Source organism: Periplaneta americana, chromosome 13 (genome assembly GCF_040183065.1).
Source record: "Periplaneta americana isolate PAMFEO1 chromosome 13, P.americana_PAMFEO1_priV1, whole genome shotgun sequence".
Classification (NCBI taxonomy): Eukaryota; Metazoa; Arthropoda; class Insecta; order Blattodea; family Blattidae; genus Periplaneta; species Periplaneta americana.
In genome coordinates this window covers 36,568,259-36,584,495 of record NC_091129.1, presented here as the reverse complement: position 1 = coordinate 36,584,495, position 16,237 = coordinate 36,568,259, and the positions used below count along the sequence as shown (strand labels likewise).

Here is a 16,237-nt window from a genome sequence, read left to right as displayed (position 1 = left end):
CTTGTATTAAATTTAGACGCAACTGGAAAATAACGGACGCTATGCGTCGCTAGTGTCGAGAAATGAGCTTGCAATAACCAACACTAGATGGCAGAGTACCTGAAAAGTACATAGAGTAATACGACTGTGGGATGACTTTTTTACGTCATGCCACCTCCAAATTTCTTTCTCATTGTAATGTGAGGTTATGTTACTTTGATGTGTTGCTAAATTGTAGCATACAGAAGCTTGTTTTACCCAAATTCATAAACACACATAGATGACATTTTGGTACATGGCTGATATAATGTTGTATGCGTTCAATATATAATCTGTCATCATTTGATGTACGATATCTAATTGTTTTTAATTTTCAGTATACAGTACCTCACTAGCAACAATTATCACAAAGTACTAAAAAGAGTAGATTTGTCTGCGTTTGTTGAATGCACATCATGATGCTCACGAAAAGGCACTAATTTATTTTGTGTGCAGAAGATTACAATTTTTGAATATGAAGGAAAAGCAGGTGTCCCTTTTCTGAAATTTATCCGAAAGGGGAAGAATTACAACTCCCTCCCCCCAAAAATGTTTCCTCTTTGCTAGGCCTACATGTTTTCATTTTACAGGTGTATTATATGATGCGATATGGAAGCAGATAAATAATAACTGTACGTTTCTCGTCCACATTAAATTCAACATGTTCTTAACGTAGGCCTGATATATTGCTTCATGTAGGCTACACAGCTGGCAATGTTCTTTTTACGAATAAGCGGTCGTACTAATCATTTTCTTTTCATCTGAACTATTGCTAGAATATGCGTTTGTGTTTTTATTTGCTCTGCATGTTGTTAAATAACTACTGAACATCGTCTTTGGTTAACAAATTGTTCTAGTATTCGTTTCATATCAGTCTTACGGTATTGAATTACGTCCATAACGTGGGCGAGATATTATCAGGCTGGAAAATTCGCTCTGAATGCATTTTTTTATACAATTTTCTAATTTTCAGCAGATTTACGATACCCTGTGAGGTTTCTCTGCCAATGCAGAGTTAATTGCAATATACAGTAATTCTGTTATTTTCCTGACACTTTATTATCCGTTCTCATAAACGTACTGATTTAGAATCTTTACCCTACTGTAGGTATTTTGCTCTCTACAAATCATCGTTAGTCAAATGAAATAGTCTATAATAATTGTTTGTAACGAATTAGTAGACAACCTCAATCCCTCCTGACCGCCTCCCTTACGAATTTCTTTCTCACTTTAATCAAATTTCATTTATACTGGTCCTTAAATTACTTAAACTAGTGCTGAGGTAGTTACGGTGATTTCTGAAGTGAAAATCGTTCAATTTATAAGGATGAAATCAAAAATAATTTTTGTAGCCTTTCCTTGTCCTTAATTGGAAATTTGAGTAACTTCATTTTACGACAATATTTCTTCCTTTTCTGCAGTTAACATAATCGCAGATGGACATTTCTAAATGAAGTTTGTTACACAGAAACCTTTGAGACAATATTGACACTTGAAGTTCTTTATATATATATAGTTCATCTATAAGAGTTAAACTAGCGCTGAGGTAGTTTCCTTCATACTCAGCTTCTTCACGTTGCATACATGAGCCAGTAACAGGTTAGGTTTGGTCAGTGCTGTCATGGTAATTTTTTTCTTGGCCATGCACCCCACCCCTTGTTTTCTCCCTTGAAATATATTTCACTCTCCTCTTTCTATCTCTCCAATTGTCATTTAATTATTATTTTTTTAATATTAAAGAAGAAGTAAAATTGCTTTGCTTTACAATTTAATTGTACAAGTTTGATTTAAAGAATACACCATGTAGCACCACCATTGATGCACACTTGTCTCAATGAATCTTGGAGTGTATATTTGCAGCACTTCTTGTTTTTCAACCATTATTTTATATAATTCTGGATTCCAGTGCTGAAGAGGTGGATAATTTTTGTTTATGAAAATCAAACAAAATACCGGTAGGTACAGTAGGAACAGCAAGAGATGATCTAAGATCTGTATAGATCTCCACATACAAAACTTAGGCACCCATATGCCGTATGGCTCCTTACAGACAAAATTTTCATTTCCCCATATGATTAATTAAAAAAAATTGTAGGTTCCATACGATATCTGGCCTCGTGTGGCCTCCATGACAGCACTGGGGTCAGTTAGTTTAGGCACTTTTACAATATATGATCTAGGCTTGCATATACAATCAACTGCATCTCCACAAAAAAAATTCCTTATAAATTGAACGGTTTTCACTTCAGAAATCACAGGAACCACTTCGGTGCTTTCACCCAGGTAAGTAGTTAGCAGTTAATCATTTCAAAGCTCTTGTTATATTATGAAATTGCATCACACAATGCTGCCAAAATAAATGTTCCCAGTGTTAAAATTACAGAGCGTAAATTTCGCTTAGGACAGTTTTGCTCTGGAAAATTAAAGGAAACAATCAGTATATCAAACCAGCAGCTGAGACACAAAGCACCTGAAATTCGAAAGTGGTTAAAAATGTTTATATTTAGTTCTTTCTTATTTACCAGCAACAGAAGTACCGGTATCAGATTTTTTGCAGAGCTAATATCAGAGGCCCCTCCTATTAGAGAATGTTTTGAATATTATTATATTCTGGGAAACTACATTGGCACATCAACCTCCCTTCCCCCTGCCTGAATTCTGGGCTGAAGCACGAAAATTTCGAAATGTACAAACTACAGATGCGGCAGAATGTTACCACAATGGTCTTCAGCAAGAATTTTGTAAGACATATCCAAATATCTTCATGGTCATTATATGTATTGAAGTAAAACATATACTACATGTGAAGTACCTACTAAAATGAGAGAAATAGAAATGGGAAGCACAATAAAAAAAAGTGGAATGGACAAACACTAAGAAACTATTCATCTTGAATCAGTATGAACAATAGGACACTTTTTTTTGGTGTTAGAGGTACAGAATATGAAATTAAGTTGCATCAATAAGTTTTTCGAGTTTAGCATTACTTTAAGTATTTATTGTCCCCCTGTTGGAAAGATGGAATTACTTTGTTTGAAACTTTATGAAATTTTATTGTACCTTAACTCAATTTATTAAGGTACAATAAAATTCAAAATAATAACTGCAGGCCATTTTAAAATAAATCTGTTGGATGTAAATTATTTCTTAATTTATTAGGACCATAAAGGTATTGTTACAAGCGATAGATTGAATCATTTTTACCTTAATAATTTAATGTAGGATGACTATTTCGGGAATTGTTATGCTCTAAATTGTGAGGATATTTTAATATTTTTTTTTAAATATAAATTTGGAATATGTTTCCAGTTAGTAAAGAGTAATTCAGAGAGACAGAGGTCTCAAGCATATTTATTGACACATGCCAGAATTATTAAATATGAAAAAAAGAGTTCTTGCACTAACATACTGTTTATAAAGTAACCAAATCTTAAGAAATACAATATATGTACTGTATTGTGTATAAAGGCATAGGAGTGAATATAAATCTGTTTTAAGGAATTCCTATTTAATATTTCTGCTATAGGAACATTACAAAATAAATACAACGCAGCATGGAAGCTAATTCAACTCTTTTTATCGAGTATTGTTGATGAGATGTGTTATGAAGATAGACCGAATCATTCAATATAAATGTATAAATAGGACGAATAATAGATTAATTTCAATGTATGTAGTATCAAAACTGAAAGCGGTAACTAGTCTATGAATGATGTCTTAACAAGTATAAATAAAATGGACTCTTGACAATAGACACACATTTGGCTTCAGTAATAACTAGGACTTCAAGGAATTTATGGTAGCTCACCTGTCAGGCAAAACTCTGAATAGTCAGCATTGTCGAACTATAGAAGCGCGATTAAAAAGTATTTTTTCCCCACCCATTACATGTGATTGCTTTTTTCAAGTCCCGGTAATAACATTATGAAATTAATTATCCTACATATTTGGGTGGTGCCTTTCTTTGTTTCTGACATAATTTATGAGAGTTTCTCTTTTACACTTCAATAGAGAAATACAACTTTCAGTGGACAATGAACGTGTAACTCTAATGGAACTCTAAGAACCACAGCATTAATGTTTTCTTCTTTTCTTTCATGCCCTTTAGTTTTTGTTGCAGATAACATCATACTATTGGATAATTATACATGCACCTTTCTAATAAAATTGGCATATATTTCACTGGTCTCAGAAGTAAAATTAAATGTATAATAGCTTCTCGGTGCAAAATATTTACTGAAAATTATTGTAGGATTTGAATAGAAATGCCACTTCTCAGGCAAGGTTATTCGTGGATGGCTGTATAATATATAGAAAAAATTAATGATAAATCTCATATCACCGCCTTGCAAAACTAGCTTGACGTTATTGAAAACTGGACTACAACAAATAAAATTAAAATCAATGTGAGCAAAAGTAAATCAATATGTATCCTTCTGTAAAACGCAAAATTAAATTCGTCTCATATACCAATTAAATGGATCACCAGTGTCACAAGTAAACACTTAGGTACTGTATATATTTTAGTAACAAACTGGTTGAAATAAGTCATTAATATTACAAGGATAGCCTGGAAAGCACTAACTTACATTTCTTTATGCGTATTCTTAAGAAAGCTAACCGAAAGTCAAAAGAATTAATGTACATAACCCATGCTCGGTCCACTGCTGTGGAGTAATGGTAGGCACATCTTACCGAGAAATGAGTGGGCCCCCGGTTCAAATCCTGATTGGGGCAAGTTACCTGGTTGAGGTTTTTTCCGAGGTTTTCCCCAATTGTAAGGCGAATGTCATGTAATCTATGGCAAATCCTCAACCTCATCTCGCCAAATATCATTTCACTATCACCAATTCCATCGACGCTAAATAACCTAGTAGTTGATACAACATCGTTAAATAATCAATTTAAAAAAAGACGTCAGATAAGCAGAGGAAGTTACAAAAGCTTGTGGTGGCGAATTTAAAGTTTCCGTGATGTTCAAGAAAGGAAAGTACTACAAATGGGAGGAAAAGTAGATAGCCTATATTGGTGTATTCATCACATGATATTACACAGGAGATATCACCACATATGGTTGTAAATAACCAAGGACATTTTAAATCTCAATGTTAATTTTAGTGTAATCAAGTGTTGCTTTGTATAATAAGAACTGTGGCACTGTGTATAAATCTCGACATGCATCGGAAAAAAATAGTAATCAACTTGGCAGAAATGTTCGTGTGTCACAATATAATTCGTAACATTTTATTTGTTAATGGCACTGTTTTTTTTTTTTCATTAAAGTATGTCAGCAGTTACATGTACTACACAAGTGTCTTAATTCTTTGGAAAACAACTATTCATGTCATTTGGCACAACAATATGAACATTTTCCATTTTGATAATAAATTAAGTGGCAAGAAAATGTTCGTCACACCATATAATATTTCATATTTTTTACATGATTAATTATTCCTTTTCATTAAGATTTTCTGTTTATATTTTGGAATGCTTATGTTAAAAGACAGTGATGTCTCTTTCATAAACTCTTAAGTATTTAATTAAATATCCTGTGAAGTAGAGTCGCCCGTTCTCGGTTGCGTAATCACCGCAGTCTCGCCCAGTGCGCGAGTACCTAACGCAGCCAAATGACTCATTGATAGAGAACACGAGATTCTCTTGGTCCCGAGATTACCGATACTAGTTCACTCCCGACAGTCTCGGAGGTCTAGGTGAGACTGTAGTACTGATAAGAAAGCAGTATCGCTCGGGCCGTGCTCCTATAGGAAGCATTGGCTTATACATTTCCCGGTTCTTTAAATATATATCACGTCGTAGCTCCTATAATACTTAATCAATCGCGCTGTAATTTTTTGGATTGATAGCTCAATGTATAAGGAAAGCATTGAAAAACAAATCGAACTGAAAATCGTTTTTGGAAAGTGAAAAAAAAAAAAATATTAACTTCGATGGAGATTGATCTGTTCAGACTTCACCTCTGGTAAGCGGCAAACTTTTTTGTTTTTCACGTTAGATGGGGGGTCAAAGCGAGAGAAATGTTGAGAAAGGATGGAAATTACTTTTAAAAGTGATGGCCACTCAAAATTTTTACTGGTTCTCGAATAACGGCGAGTTAACCTGTTAGCGCGGGACTCATGACTCAAACGTTTGTTCCGTAAAATTTGTACGGAACCCTTCAACGCATGAAAACTCGTTATTGTATGGATAGTATTAATTGGTATTTTAATGAAGGTAGTTGAAAATGAGGCTATATAGTCCAAGATGGTTTACACTTTATAGCAATTAGGCTATCTTTTATAGCAACTAAATAAAAAAATTGTTTGTAACACAATGATGTGGAACATGAAAATATTAAAAGCTGGTTCACAATAAACCGAGAACGGAAACGGCAACGAGAACTAGAACGGAAATATTTTTAAAATAAATGTATTTAAAGGTAAGCATTCACAATTAATTATTCTGAATGCTCACATTTAAATACTGTACATTTATTTTAACATTATTTCCGTTCTCGTTTCCGTTCCCGCTTTATTGTGAACCAGCCTATACTATAGAAAACTACACTTTCTATTGGTGTGCACGTTATAAATTATTGTTACAGAACAATCATTATTGTATTCTAGCCATGTTACAATATAAAATTATATAGCCCTATATGATTTACAATAATTATCCTATGTTATAGGAACGAGAATAACAAATTAAGAATTAATCAGATTTCTAATACGTGTACCTAATGATAACTTACAAGACAGTAATAAATAATAACCATCATAATAATCCTGATAATCATAATCTTAATCATCCTAATAATAATAATAATAATAATAATAATAATAATAATAATAATAATCGCTGTAGAGTAACGGTTAGCACACCTGACTGTGAAACGATCGGCTTCCGGTTCGAATCTTGGTTGGGACAAGTTAAGACTGGTTCACAATAAACCGAGAACGGAAACGACAACGATAACGGAAATATTGTTAAAATAAATACATTTAAATGTGAGCATTCACAATTAACTTTCACGTTCCCGTTTCCGGGCTCCGGCAATCTTCTCGTTAATTGTGAATGTTCACATTTAAATACATTTATTTTAACACTAGCCGTACCCGTGCGCTCCGCTGCACTTATTACAAATAAATATAAAGTAATTACATAATTAAAATAGAACATTGGGTCCAGGGAACATTCGTGTTTGATAGAAGAATAAATCGTTTAATATGTTACTTAATTTAAATTGTATTTAAATAATTAAAATGCTATCATATTGGTCCAGAGACCACTCATTTGGTGCAAATATAACTCGTTTAACATTTTTCTAAATTAGTCTTGAATGCATCCTTTAATAAATCACTCCAAATTAATAGAGATGATTGTGTAAAAATGTAAGAATTCACGATCTCCTATGCACTACTGCCATAGAACGAATAAATTTGTTTTTCTTCCTACTAAAAAATTTAATATTTTGCACATAGCAGTTACGGAACAACGACACTATAATCTGAGGCGGCGGTGGAAATGTATTGTATTGTTATTTTAAAACTCTTTTATATCCTTAAATATCAGTCCTATCAAAATTTTTCCTGGAATAAAACTTATCGAAAATCATTTTTGAAGAAACTTCTGTTATGTAACATTTTTCACAAAAATCAATAATAAGCGAGATATTTCGGTTTATTTAATTCAGGCCCCCTTACAACCGCCCCTTTAAATAAAGTATTTTGAATGCTACATAGCCTAAAATCTAAGTTATAACGAACTTAATTTATATTCCAATTTTCACTGAAATCCGTTCAGCCACTATCGCGTGAAAAGGTAACAAACATCCAGACAGACAGACAGACTTAAATATCAGTCCTATCAAAATTTTGTCTGGAATAAAACTTATCGGAAATCATTTTTAAAGAAATGTTTGTTATGTAACATTTTTCACAAAAATCAATAATAAGCGAGATATTTCGGTTTATTTAATTCAGGCCCCCTTATAACCCCCCTTTTAAATAAAGCATTTTGAATTCCATATAGCCTAAAATCTAAGTTACAACGAACTTAATTGATGTTCCAATTTTCATCGAAATCCGTTCAGCCATTATCGCGTGAAAAGGTAACAAACATCCAGACAGACAGACAGACATACAAGCAAAAATTTCAAAAAAGCGATTTTCGATTTCAGGATGATTAATTAATTATATATGTTAAAACCAATTATTTTTGGAAAAGCGAAAATTACCAGAAAAATTTCGCTTACAGATTTATTATTGGTATAGATTATTTCTCGTTGTCGTTTCCGTTCCCGGTTTATTGTGAACCAGCCTTTACCTGGCTGAGGTTTCTCGCCTCAACCCATTGAGAGCAAATGCTGGGTAACTTTCAGCGCTGGACCCTGTACTCATTTCGCTGGCATTATCATCTCATTCAGACGCTAGATAGCTATAGCAGTTGATAAAGCGTCGTAAAGTAACTAATTTAATAATAATAATAATAATAATAATAATAATAATAATAACCCTCTTTTATTCTCTGTTGTTATGATAAAGCAAATATAAATGACACTCAGGAGGAAACGCAGAATAAATATGGGGGGAAATGCCTGTTATTATTCGGTTGAGAAGCTTTAGTCACCCAGCCTGCTCTCAAAAAACTTGAAAGTTAGAATTTATAAAACAGTTACATTACCGGTTGTTCTGTATGGTTGTGAAATTTGAACTCTCACTTTGAGAGAGGAACAGAGGTTAAGGGTGTTCGAGAATAAGATTCTTAGGAAGATATTTGGGGCTAAGAGGGATGGAGAATGGAGGAAGTTGCACAACGCAGAACTGCACGCATTGTACTATCACCTGACATAATTAGGAATATTAAATTCAGAGGTTTGAAATGGGCAGAACATCTAGCATGTATGGGCGAATCCAGAAATGGATATAGAGTGTTAGTTGGATGGCCGGAGGGAAAGGACGTTTGGAGAGGCAGAGACGTAGATGGGAAGATAATATAAAAATGGATATGATGGTAGAGACTGAATTAATCTTGCTCAGGATAGAGACCGATGGCGGGCTTATGTGAGAGCGGCAATGAACCTCCGGGTTCCTTAAAATGCATTTGAAAGTAATTATGATCAATTTGTGAAAGGATCTACTCTATTTCGTAATTCTGTCCTTCCTCTTGCAAAAGTGTTTCCATTTCACATTCAGCATTTTATCAGTTGGGAAACAAAAATATATTTTGTCAGAGTCTTTGGTTCTTTATAATAATATAAATAAGTATTATTTTATTTCGTCCTAACACAGCGCAATAATTACCCACGCTGATGAAGATGCCCTTGCATAACAACGAAACGTCCAGATGTGAACGCGCAATATAATAATACAGTCGTGTGATATCCATTACTATAGCGTATACAAAGCACTATCGAATGATTAAATATGGAATGTCAACGAAATGCTGATAGCGAGAAAGTATATCATAGCTCCAACCATAACTTGTTATTGTTTTAGACTAGCTTAGGATTAGGTAACGGCTGAAAGTGCTGCATTATTTTGCTTCTCCAGAAAGGCAATAAATAGTTCATTAAAATAGTGTGACTTCTGTAAGAATGTCGACAATCATAATGTGCTGCATTATTGCATACCACACTGCTGTGCCTTCTTAAATTACTTCATGAACATTAATATTTCAGAAAGAGTCACGAATTGCAGTGATGAGCGGCAATTAAGCCGGCAGTCAGTGTACGCATTTCGTAACGATAAGTCGGCCGTGCGATAACAGGCCGGGACCCGGTATTCCTCGTTCCCGAGAGTGCCAATCTCGAGAATACGATTCTCGGAACTGGCGTTATCGGCCAGCCAGTCTCGCCTACGAGACGAGCGGGAGTAAGAGGCTGTTTGCCCGACTCTACTGTGAAGATCATAGTTACTTCGAAAATGTTATGTGTGTCACTATGGAATGACCATCAGTATTGTTAGTATTGTTACAAATTACAAAACCGGAAACTGTTAGAATGGGATCAGGAGTAGTGACAAAAAAATGTAATGTTGTAGGCCTACATCAACATGACTATTTTAATCCAGTGTCTAATAAGATGTGAAGGCCTTTTGAGGTAAACAGTATTGAAAATGTGAGGGAAGGGGTATTTCTTGGTAATGGATTAGGCCTGTATATTTTATAATATTATTAACTATATACTGTTAAAGTACCTAGTAAATATCGTAATATGTATATTATATAATACTGCAAAAGAGACATCACAGGCTGCAAACTAGATTATTCTTGTTTTTGTATAATTATACGAACATGTATGAAATAAACAAGACTACTATTGCTTAGGTTAGGATAGTATTACTTATATATTGTAATCAGGCTATATGCACAAATTTTCTAATATACTACTATCATAACTAAATAGGTGATGTTAACATTAATTTTCATACGTATTTGTGGTTCAAGTTAAAATAATTCAAAGTAAAGTATAACGAAACTCCGACAACATTATAATTATGAACGTCAAATTCTCTTATTTTATTTATTTTTCAGTGTTTGGTCCCTTATTTCCCATTGTTCTTTGGATTTATCATTAGTAAAATATCAATTAACGGATAAATTATGTTATACACTCAGTTGATAATATAAATAATATTCACGACAAATATATAAAAACAGAAGAGATAACGAATCATAATTTAGCCGACGGATAACTTTATAACATGGTCTACATATTCTATATTCTATATAGGTAGATTGGCTTTGCGCCGAGAGACTGTATTGTATTCTATTCAATGCAAAGGCGTACTTATCTTATCTTTTCGCTTCGCCCACGTGACAACTATATTTAGCTGCATCGTTCCGAACTTTCCAAGGTCATATAGGCCAATAATATTTATCCATGGTCATCAGTTGTCGACAGTACATACGAGATAATCTCGTAAGCAAGAAATAATCGATTTAGACCGACCAGACCGGTTCAGAGTTCGTGTCTCGTGATGGTGTTGGTCATTGTGCCATCTGTTAACGATTATTGAACTACATCAAGCCGGCCTCCAACTGCTAACTCGAAAGTCTATATAAAGGAGTTATCTGTTAGTATATATGATCTAGGCTATTATTTATTTGGTTTTATGTTACATATTCCATATTACTTGGATGCAAGGAAATATGTTGCAAATCGGAATTATAAGGTATCAGATTCAGAGTAAGATTATTAATGAGGTTATATTGTTTCTAAGTTCTTACGTACGCAAGATTATAATCTTCTTGTTTACATGTTACTGTCAATTTATCATGTAATAGAATTTAGTATCACTGTTTTCTTCATTTTCAAGGAAGAATAGACTCCAATAAGTTTCCAAGTGTATGGCTTCAGAAATCCAAACCTCAAAAAGTATACTACAATATGTAGACGTATAAGATGGAATTATCTCTATATGAAATGATTTGTTGAAGATGTTTCCTGAAATTACCATGTGCAGTTACTAATATAGTCACTGCTTGCTTACACAACAAATACAAAGAGCTTGATTTAATTTTCTTTTTCAGAAAGCGTTTAACACTCGATTAAAAGCATTTCACATCATTAATGCTCCTTCTTGTGCTGACGTCCTGATATGGATAATAAAAACTGTTTTAAGCTCCAAACTCACTTCAAGGGTACGTATTTTCTTTCGAAACGTAAGTATTAAAATTAATATTACTTAATAATTATATCGCTTAAGATGCAGTAAAAGCCAAATTTACATTAAATTGAAGCTTGGAATGTATACCAAGGTACGTAAATTTGGTTAGTAATATTGAGAAACACTGAGACGTATTGGGTCCCATTCCTCAAAATAAAGGTCCCTAAACCATGAATAATGGTCGGAGAAACCTTGCTGGATAACAGGTAAATGAATAAAAATTACCCTTCACCTGCACAATAAAAATTTATTAATATAGGTAAAAATTATTACTTAAGTCTAAAAGAAGAGAAAAACAATATAACGAAAACACTTAAATATACACACGTACACATACATTACAATACAAGTCCCAACCAAGGCATTAAAATACCATTATATACTGTACTCCAACCACGAGAAAGTCTCCAGGGAATGAAAGGGAGCGGGGTGATGCTGTGAATTAATGTTGATGACATAAGATGTCATAAGATCACACACATGGGTACTCGTATCTCTATTGGCTAGCTCTCACAGCACAAACAATGACACTGATATACACATTTTTATACTACCCTAGTTACAAAATTAGATCACGATTAATCTCCTGGTATTTTAATCCCTCCATACAGGAAATAACATGTGCAGGAGAGCGCATGATTTTTAAACTGACGTTATAACTCTAATATTATCTATCTACTTCGCCCCAATAGATGACGCAATAGTAAGCACATTCCTTTCACGGTTTTTCTCCTGGTTGGAGAACAGTACCATGCCCGCACAGAGGGTCGAAATTAAAGTAAAACATGTACGTATATATAAAAAAAATCAACTGCCACAAAAAGGCAGAACAAGAACTAAGGGATTTAAACCACTCACTCCCATTCGCTATACATTAGGTGACTCCACTTTACATATAGAATTATTCACCAAATGAGTATGAAAAATTTAAACAGCCTCTTTTTTCGGCCCAAGTCACAATTTAGGAAGGATAGCAAAAACCAACACTTGTTCGGATATCACTACGCTCCTCGCAGCTCCAAAACTAGCACCCTAGTAAAAATGTCCATTTTAAAGAGCTTTCCACTTGACGCATGGACTATGGACTACGGTGGCACTATTCTTACCGCGGCGACCACACGGGGGATCCCCAAAAGGGTACCCAAACAGCCCACAATACCGGAAGTCTGTAGTCCCTCCCAGAGTACCAGTACCGTGAATCCGGTAGCACCTAAAAACACAAACAATAAACACAGATCAATACACAGACGCCACACTATCGGAACGCCGTATGCCACTATCAAACATCCCGAACGACGAATCCGATAATACAATACACTTAGGCCCGATTGTATAAACCATTTAATCTTAGATCAGAGGTTAAATTGATCCTTGTTTCAGCTGAACTTGGAATTTTGTGTTGTATAAAGTCTAATCTGAGATTAATTTGTCTCAAACTAAAGTCAACTTTGACTGAAGAAATTTCTCCGATTAAGTTAGATGATCCAAGTTCAGTTATTTCTTTTCTGTTTGAAATATACGAGTGACAGATTGTACAAATAAAATATCCATTATTTTAATATTAATAGATATATTAGGTACATATATATTTCTTTCAATTTCTTGCCTTAATACACAAACATTCTTATATTTTATAAGGCGCTATCGTGTTCAGCAATATCAAATAACATAACCTATAATTATATTATGTTTTTAACAACCATTAATTATTAATGGATATGATAGGTACATTCATAAATGTTCAATTAATTAACTGTATTACTAAACGAAAATTGTCATTTTATATAGCTTTATTATGTTTAGCAGTATCAAACACCATAACATGATAAAACTTGGAGAACAGTCAACCTTCTTCTTATTGTCCGCCATTATTTACATTGCAAAAAAAAAACAGTGTCTCCAACAGAGTGTAATACGGAAAGTCGCGAAAAAGTAGTTGTAAAGTCGCTAGATTTCTCATTATCAACAAAGAAAGATTAAATTGTGTCACTATGGGGTGCTAAAAAGGTCACTAAATCCCTATTTAAGCAATATAAAAGTTAAAAGAAATTGTTGTTGAAAAAGAGTTAAAATTGCTAGATTGGCAACACTGAACAAACCTGTATAACATGGTCCGCGCATCACGTATTTCACCTGTTTATGCGATGTTGCCAAATCCTTTTCATGTGAACTTAGATTGCATTTGAACCAAGGTAATTTGATCGCAGAAAAGTTTTATACAATAGAAGAAGTGTCTGAACTCGGTTTACTTTTCGATCTTCGATCAAAGTTGATCTTTAGTCAGGGAGTTTTATACAATTGGGCCTTAAAAAAACTAACCTTTACACTATACAAAAAACCCTAGGAAAAAGGTGTCCATTTTAGACAGCCTTTTACTTCACGCATGGATACGGTGGTGCTACCCTTATCCCGGCGACCACACGGCGGTGGTACATTTTAACCAACAGGGCAATTCTGTGGCGCACAAGTTTTCTTGAGCTGAGAGACATGTGCACTGAACAGACTAGCTTGAGGGCCATCCAACTAGACCGTAACCGGAGAATGAAAAGAGAGAACACGATACGGACCTCTATGTCGATAAGTCAGCTTGGCCGAAAATCTCATGGCACGATTACTCAAAGGATGATCAAGTAGAAACCCTCAATCACCAATTTGAAACAGGACAGTAGAACGGGAATGATTATACTGAGAAGCCGGAATGCCATAATTAATTTGAAAATCACGCCTAGCTCTATTTCACAAACGGCATAAAGAGCTTGGGTAAGGAAAGTCCGGTCTTGGTTGTAGTTCCTTAACCATCTTATAATTATGAATCAAGCTCATTGAGAGTAGTACTAAAAACATATATCCCTTACAATTTCCAGATTTATGTTCATGGGAAAGATCTCACAAACTTCACTAAACAAGTACCGCGAATGTGCCTTCCCGATGATCTGGGTGGAACAGGAGGTTCATTGCAAGAGAACTGGAGTAAGTATTCTACAATCACAAAATGGTCAGTGTACTAAGCAGTTTCGAAACTGATAGTTGTAACATGTATGTAGATATTCTGAGAAATTCGGATGACATGGCAGTAGTATGAATCCACATGAATGAATGAATGAGTGAATGAATGAATGAATGAATTAATTAATGAATGAATGAAATTAAAACAAAAATGCAGAAGAAACCGGAGGAATTCACCTGAGGTCGCAAATAATACAACATGGCTGTCGCCTCTTTAAAGAAATTGAGATTACTTCAGACGTTAGCACTGCTAAGGCAGAATGACCTTCCACCGACAAGAAATAGCCGAAGTCCTTATGTTTATACACTTTTGTCACGTCTCTAACTTTTGATTCTATGTAACAATGTCCAAAGTTTTTCGCTTCGGTCCCTGTTTCGTTGTCTACAGTGCCAACTTGAGATCGTGTGTTCCAGGGAAGTCACTGGGTTGACAAGTCTAGAAAATGGAAGACACTCGCCAGCTGAACGTAGTTTCGAGTGAATCTGATAGTGAAATTCCTCTGAAAGTGATAAGCCTGCAGAAAGGAGACAAAATAAGCGTTAGATATTTAAAAAGTTTGGTGAGGAGCAAAACTATATCGAACAACGTCTACCAAGAACATGCAGAACAATATCTTGAGTAAAGAGCAGCATCCGGCTTTGAATATAATTCGTTTCTTTTGTTTTCCACAATAATTTTGATTATACTTCTCGTTCAAAATCTTTTGTCTGTGGAGAACGTGAATAGTCGGATACCAAAATCTTAGTTGGAAAGAACCCAGCTCTTGAAATTTTGAAAAAGAGGAACAATTTTCACCAACGCAAGGCAAACGACTTGGATCACTGGAGTACTTTATGATGTTATGAAATTTCCTTACAATCGATATTTAGATACAGACTAATTTTCTATTATTGCTTGAAATAAATGTTATGCAGACTTTTTGTTTGTGTATGAGAATTTTTGGTTAATTTAATATATTTCAACATATGGAATGAACATAATTTGGGAAAAATTTACAAGCAGAGACATGGCACAAATAGAAACAGTGAAGGCACGCTTCATGAGAAGAGTGCTAGGATTTGGAAAAATGACACCATCGAGAATGACGTATGCCCTAATGAGAGAGACTTTGTTCATCGAAGACATTAGACGACAGCTACTAGGCCTACTACCGAGCACCAGCGCATATGAGACTACGCTTCAAGGACTGCAGGAGAAGAGGAAAGACATCCGCAGCGAATTCTACGCAACAGAGGCTATGTGTACGAGAGAGTGGACACGACCCAACTACGAGATGAGGCACATCCTAACACGATACGCAATCCATGGTTTTCATCACAAGGTATGCAGCACGAAGAGTTTCCATGAGCCGAACCAAGATTGCGTGTGCGAATTGAGCAAAAGCCCATGTGAACGATACCACGTCGAAAAGTACGCTGAAAGACATTCATCGCTTAATAAGTTTTGCTCAGACTGATTAACTCACCTTATGCACGTTTGTGCGCATTTACTCTCTTTTCATATATTTCTAATGAATCAAATTTTAATTCATTATACCAAAGAAGAG

General features: G+C 34.6%; 1 protein-coding gene across 1 annotated transcript in view; it reads left to right on the top strand.

Annotated features, from left to right (window-relative positions):
- Positions 1-16,237, top strand: part of LOC138711797 (alpha-tocopherol transfer protein-like) — a 77,568-nt gene that overhangs the window by 53,929 nt on the left and 7,402 nt on the right. The window contains exons 5-6 of the mRNA XM_069843030.1: positions 11,548-11,658; positions 14,549-14,654. Of these exons, the coding sequence (XP_069699131.1) occupies positions 11,548-11,658; positions 14,549-14,654 (217 nt within the window). The remainder of the gene's footprint in view (positions 1-11,547; positions 11,659-14,548; positions 14,655-16,237) is intronic.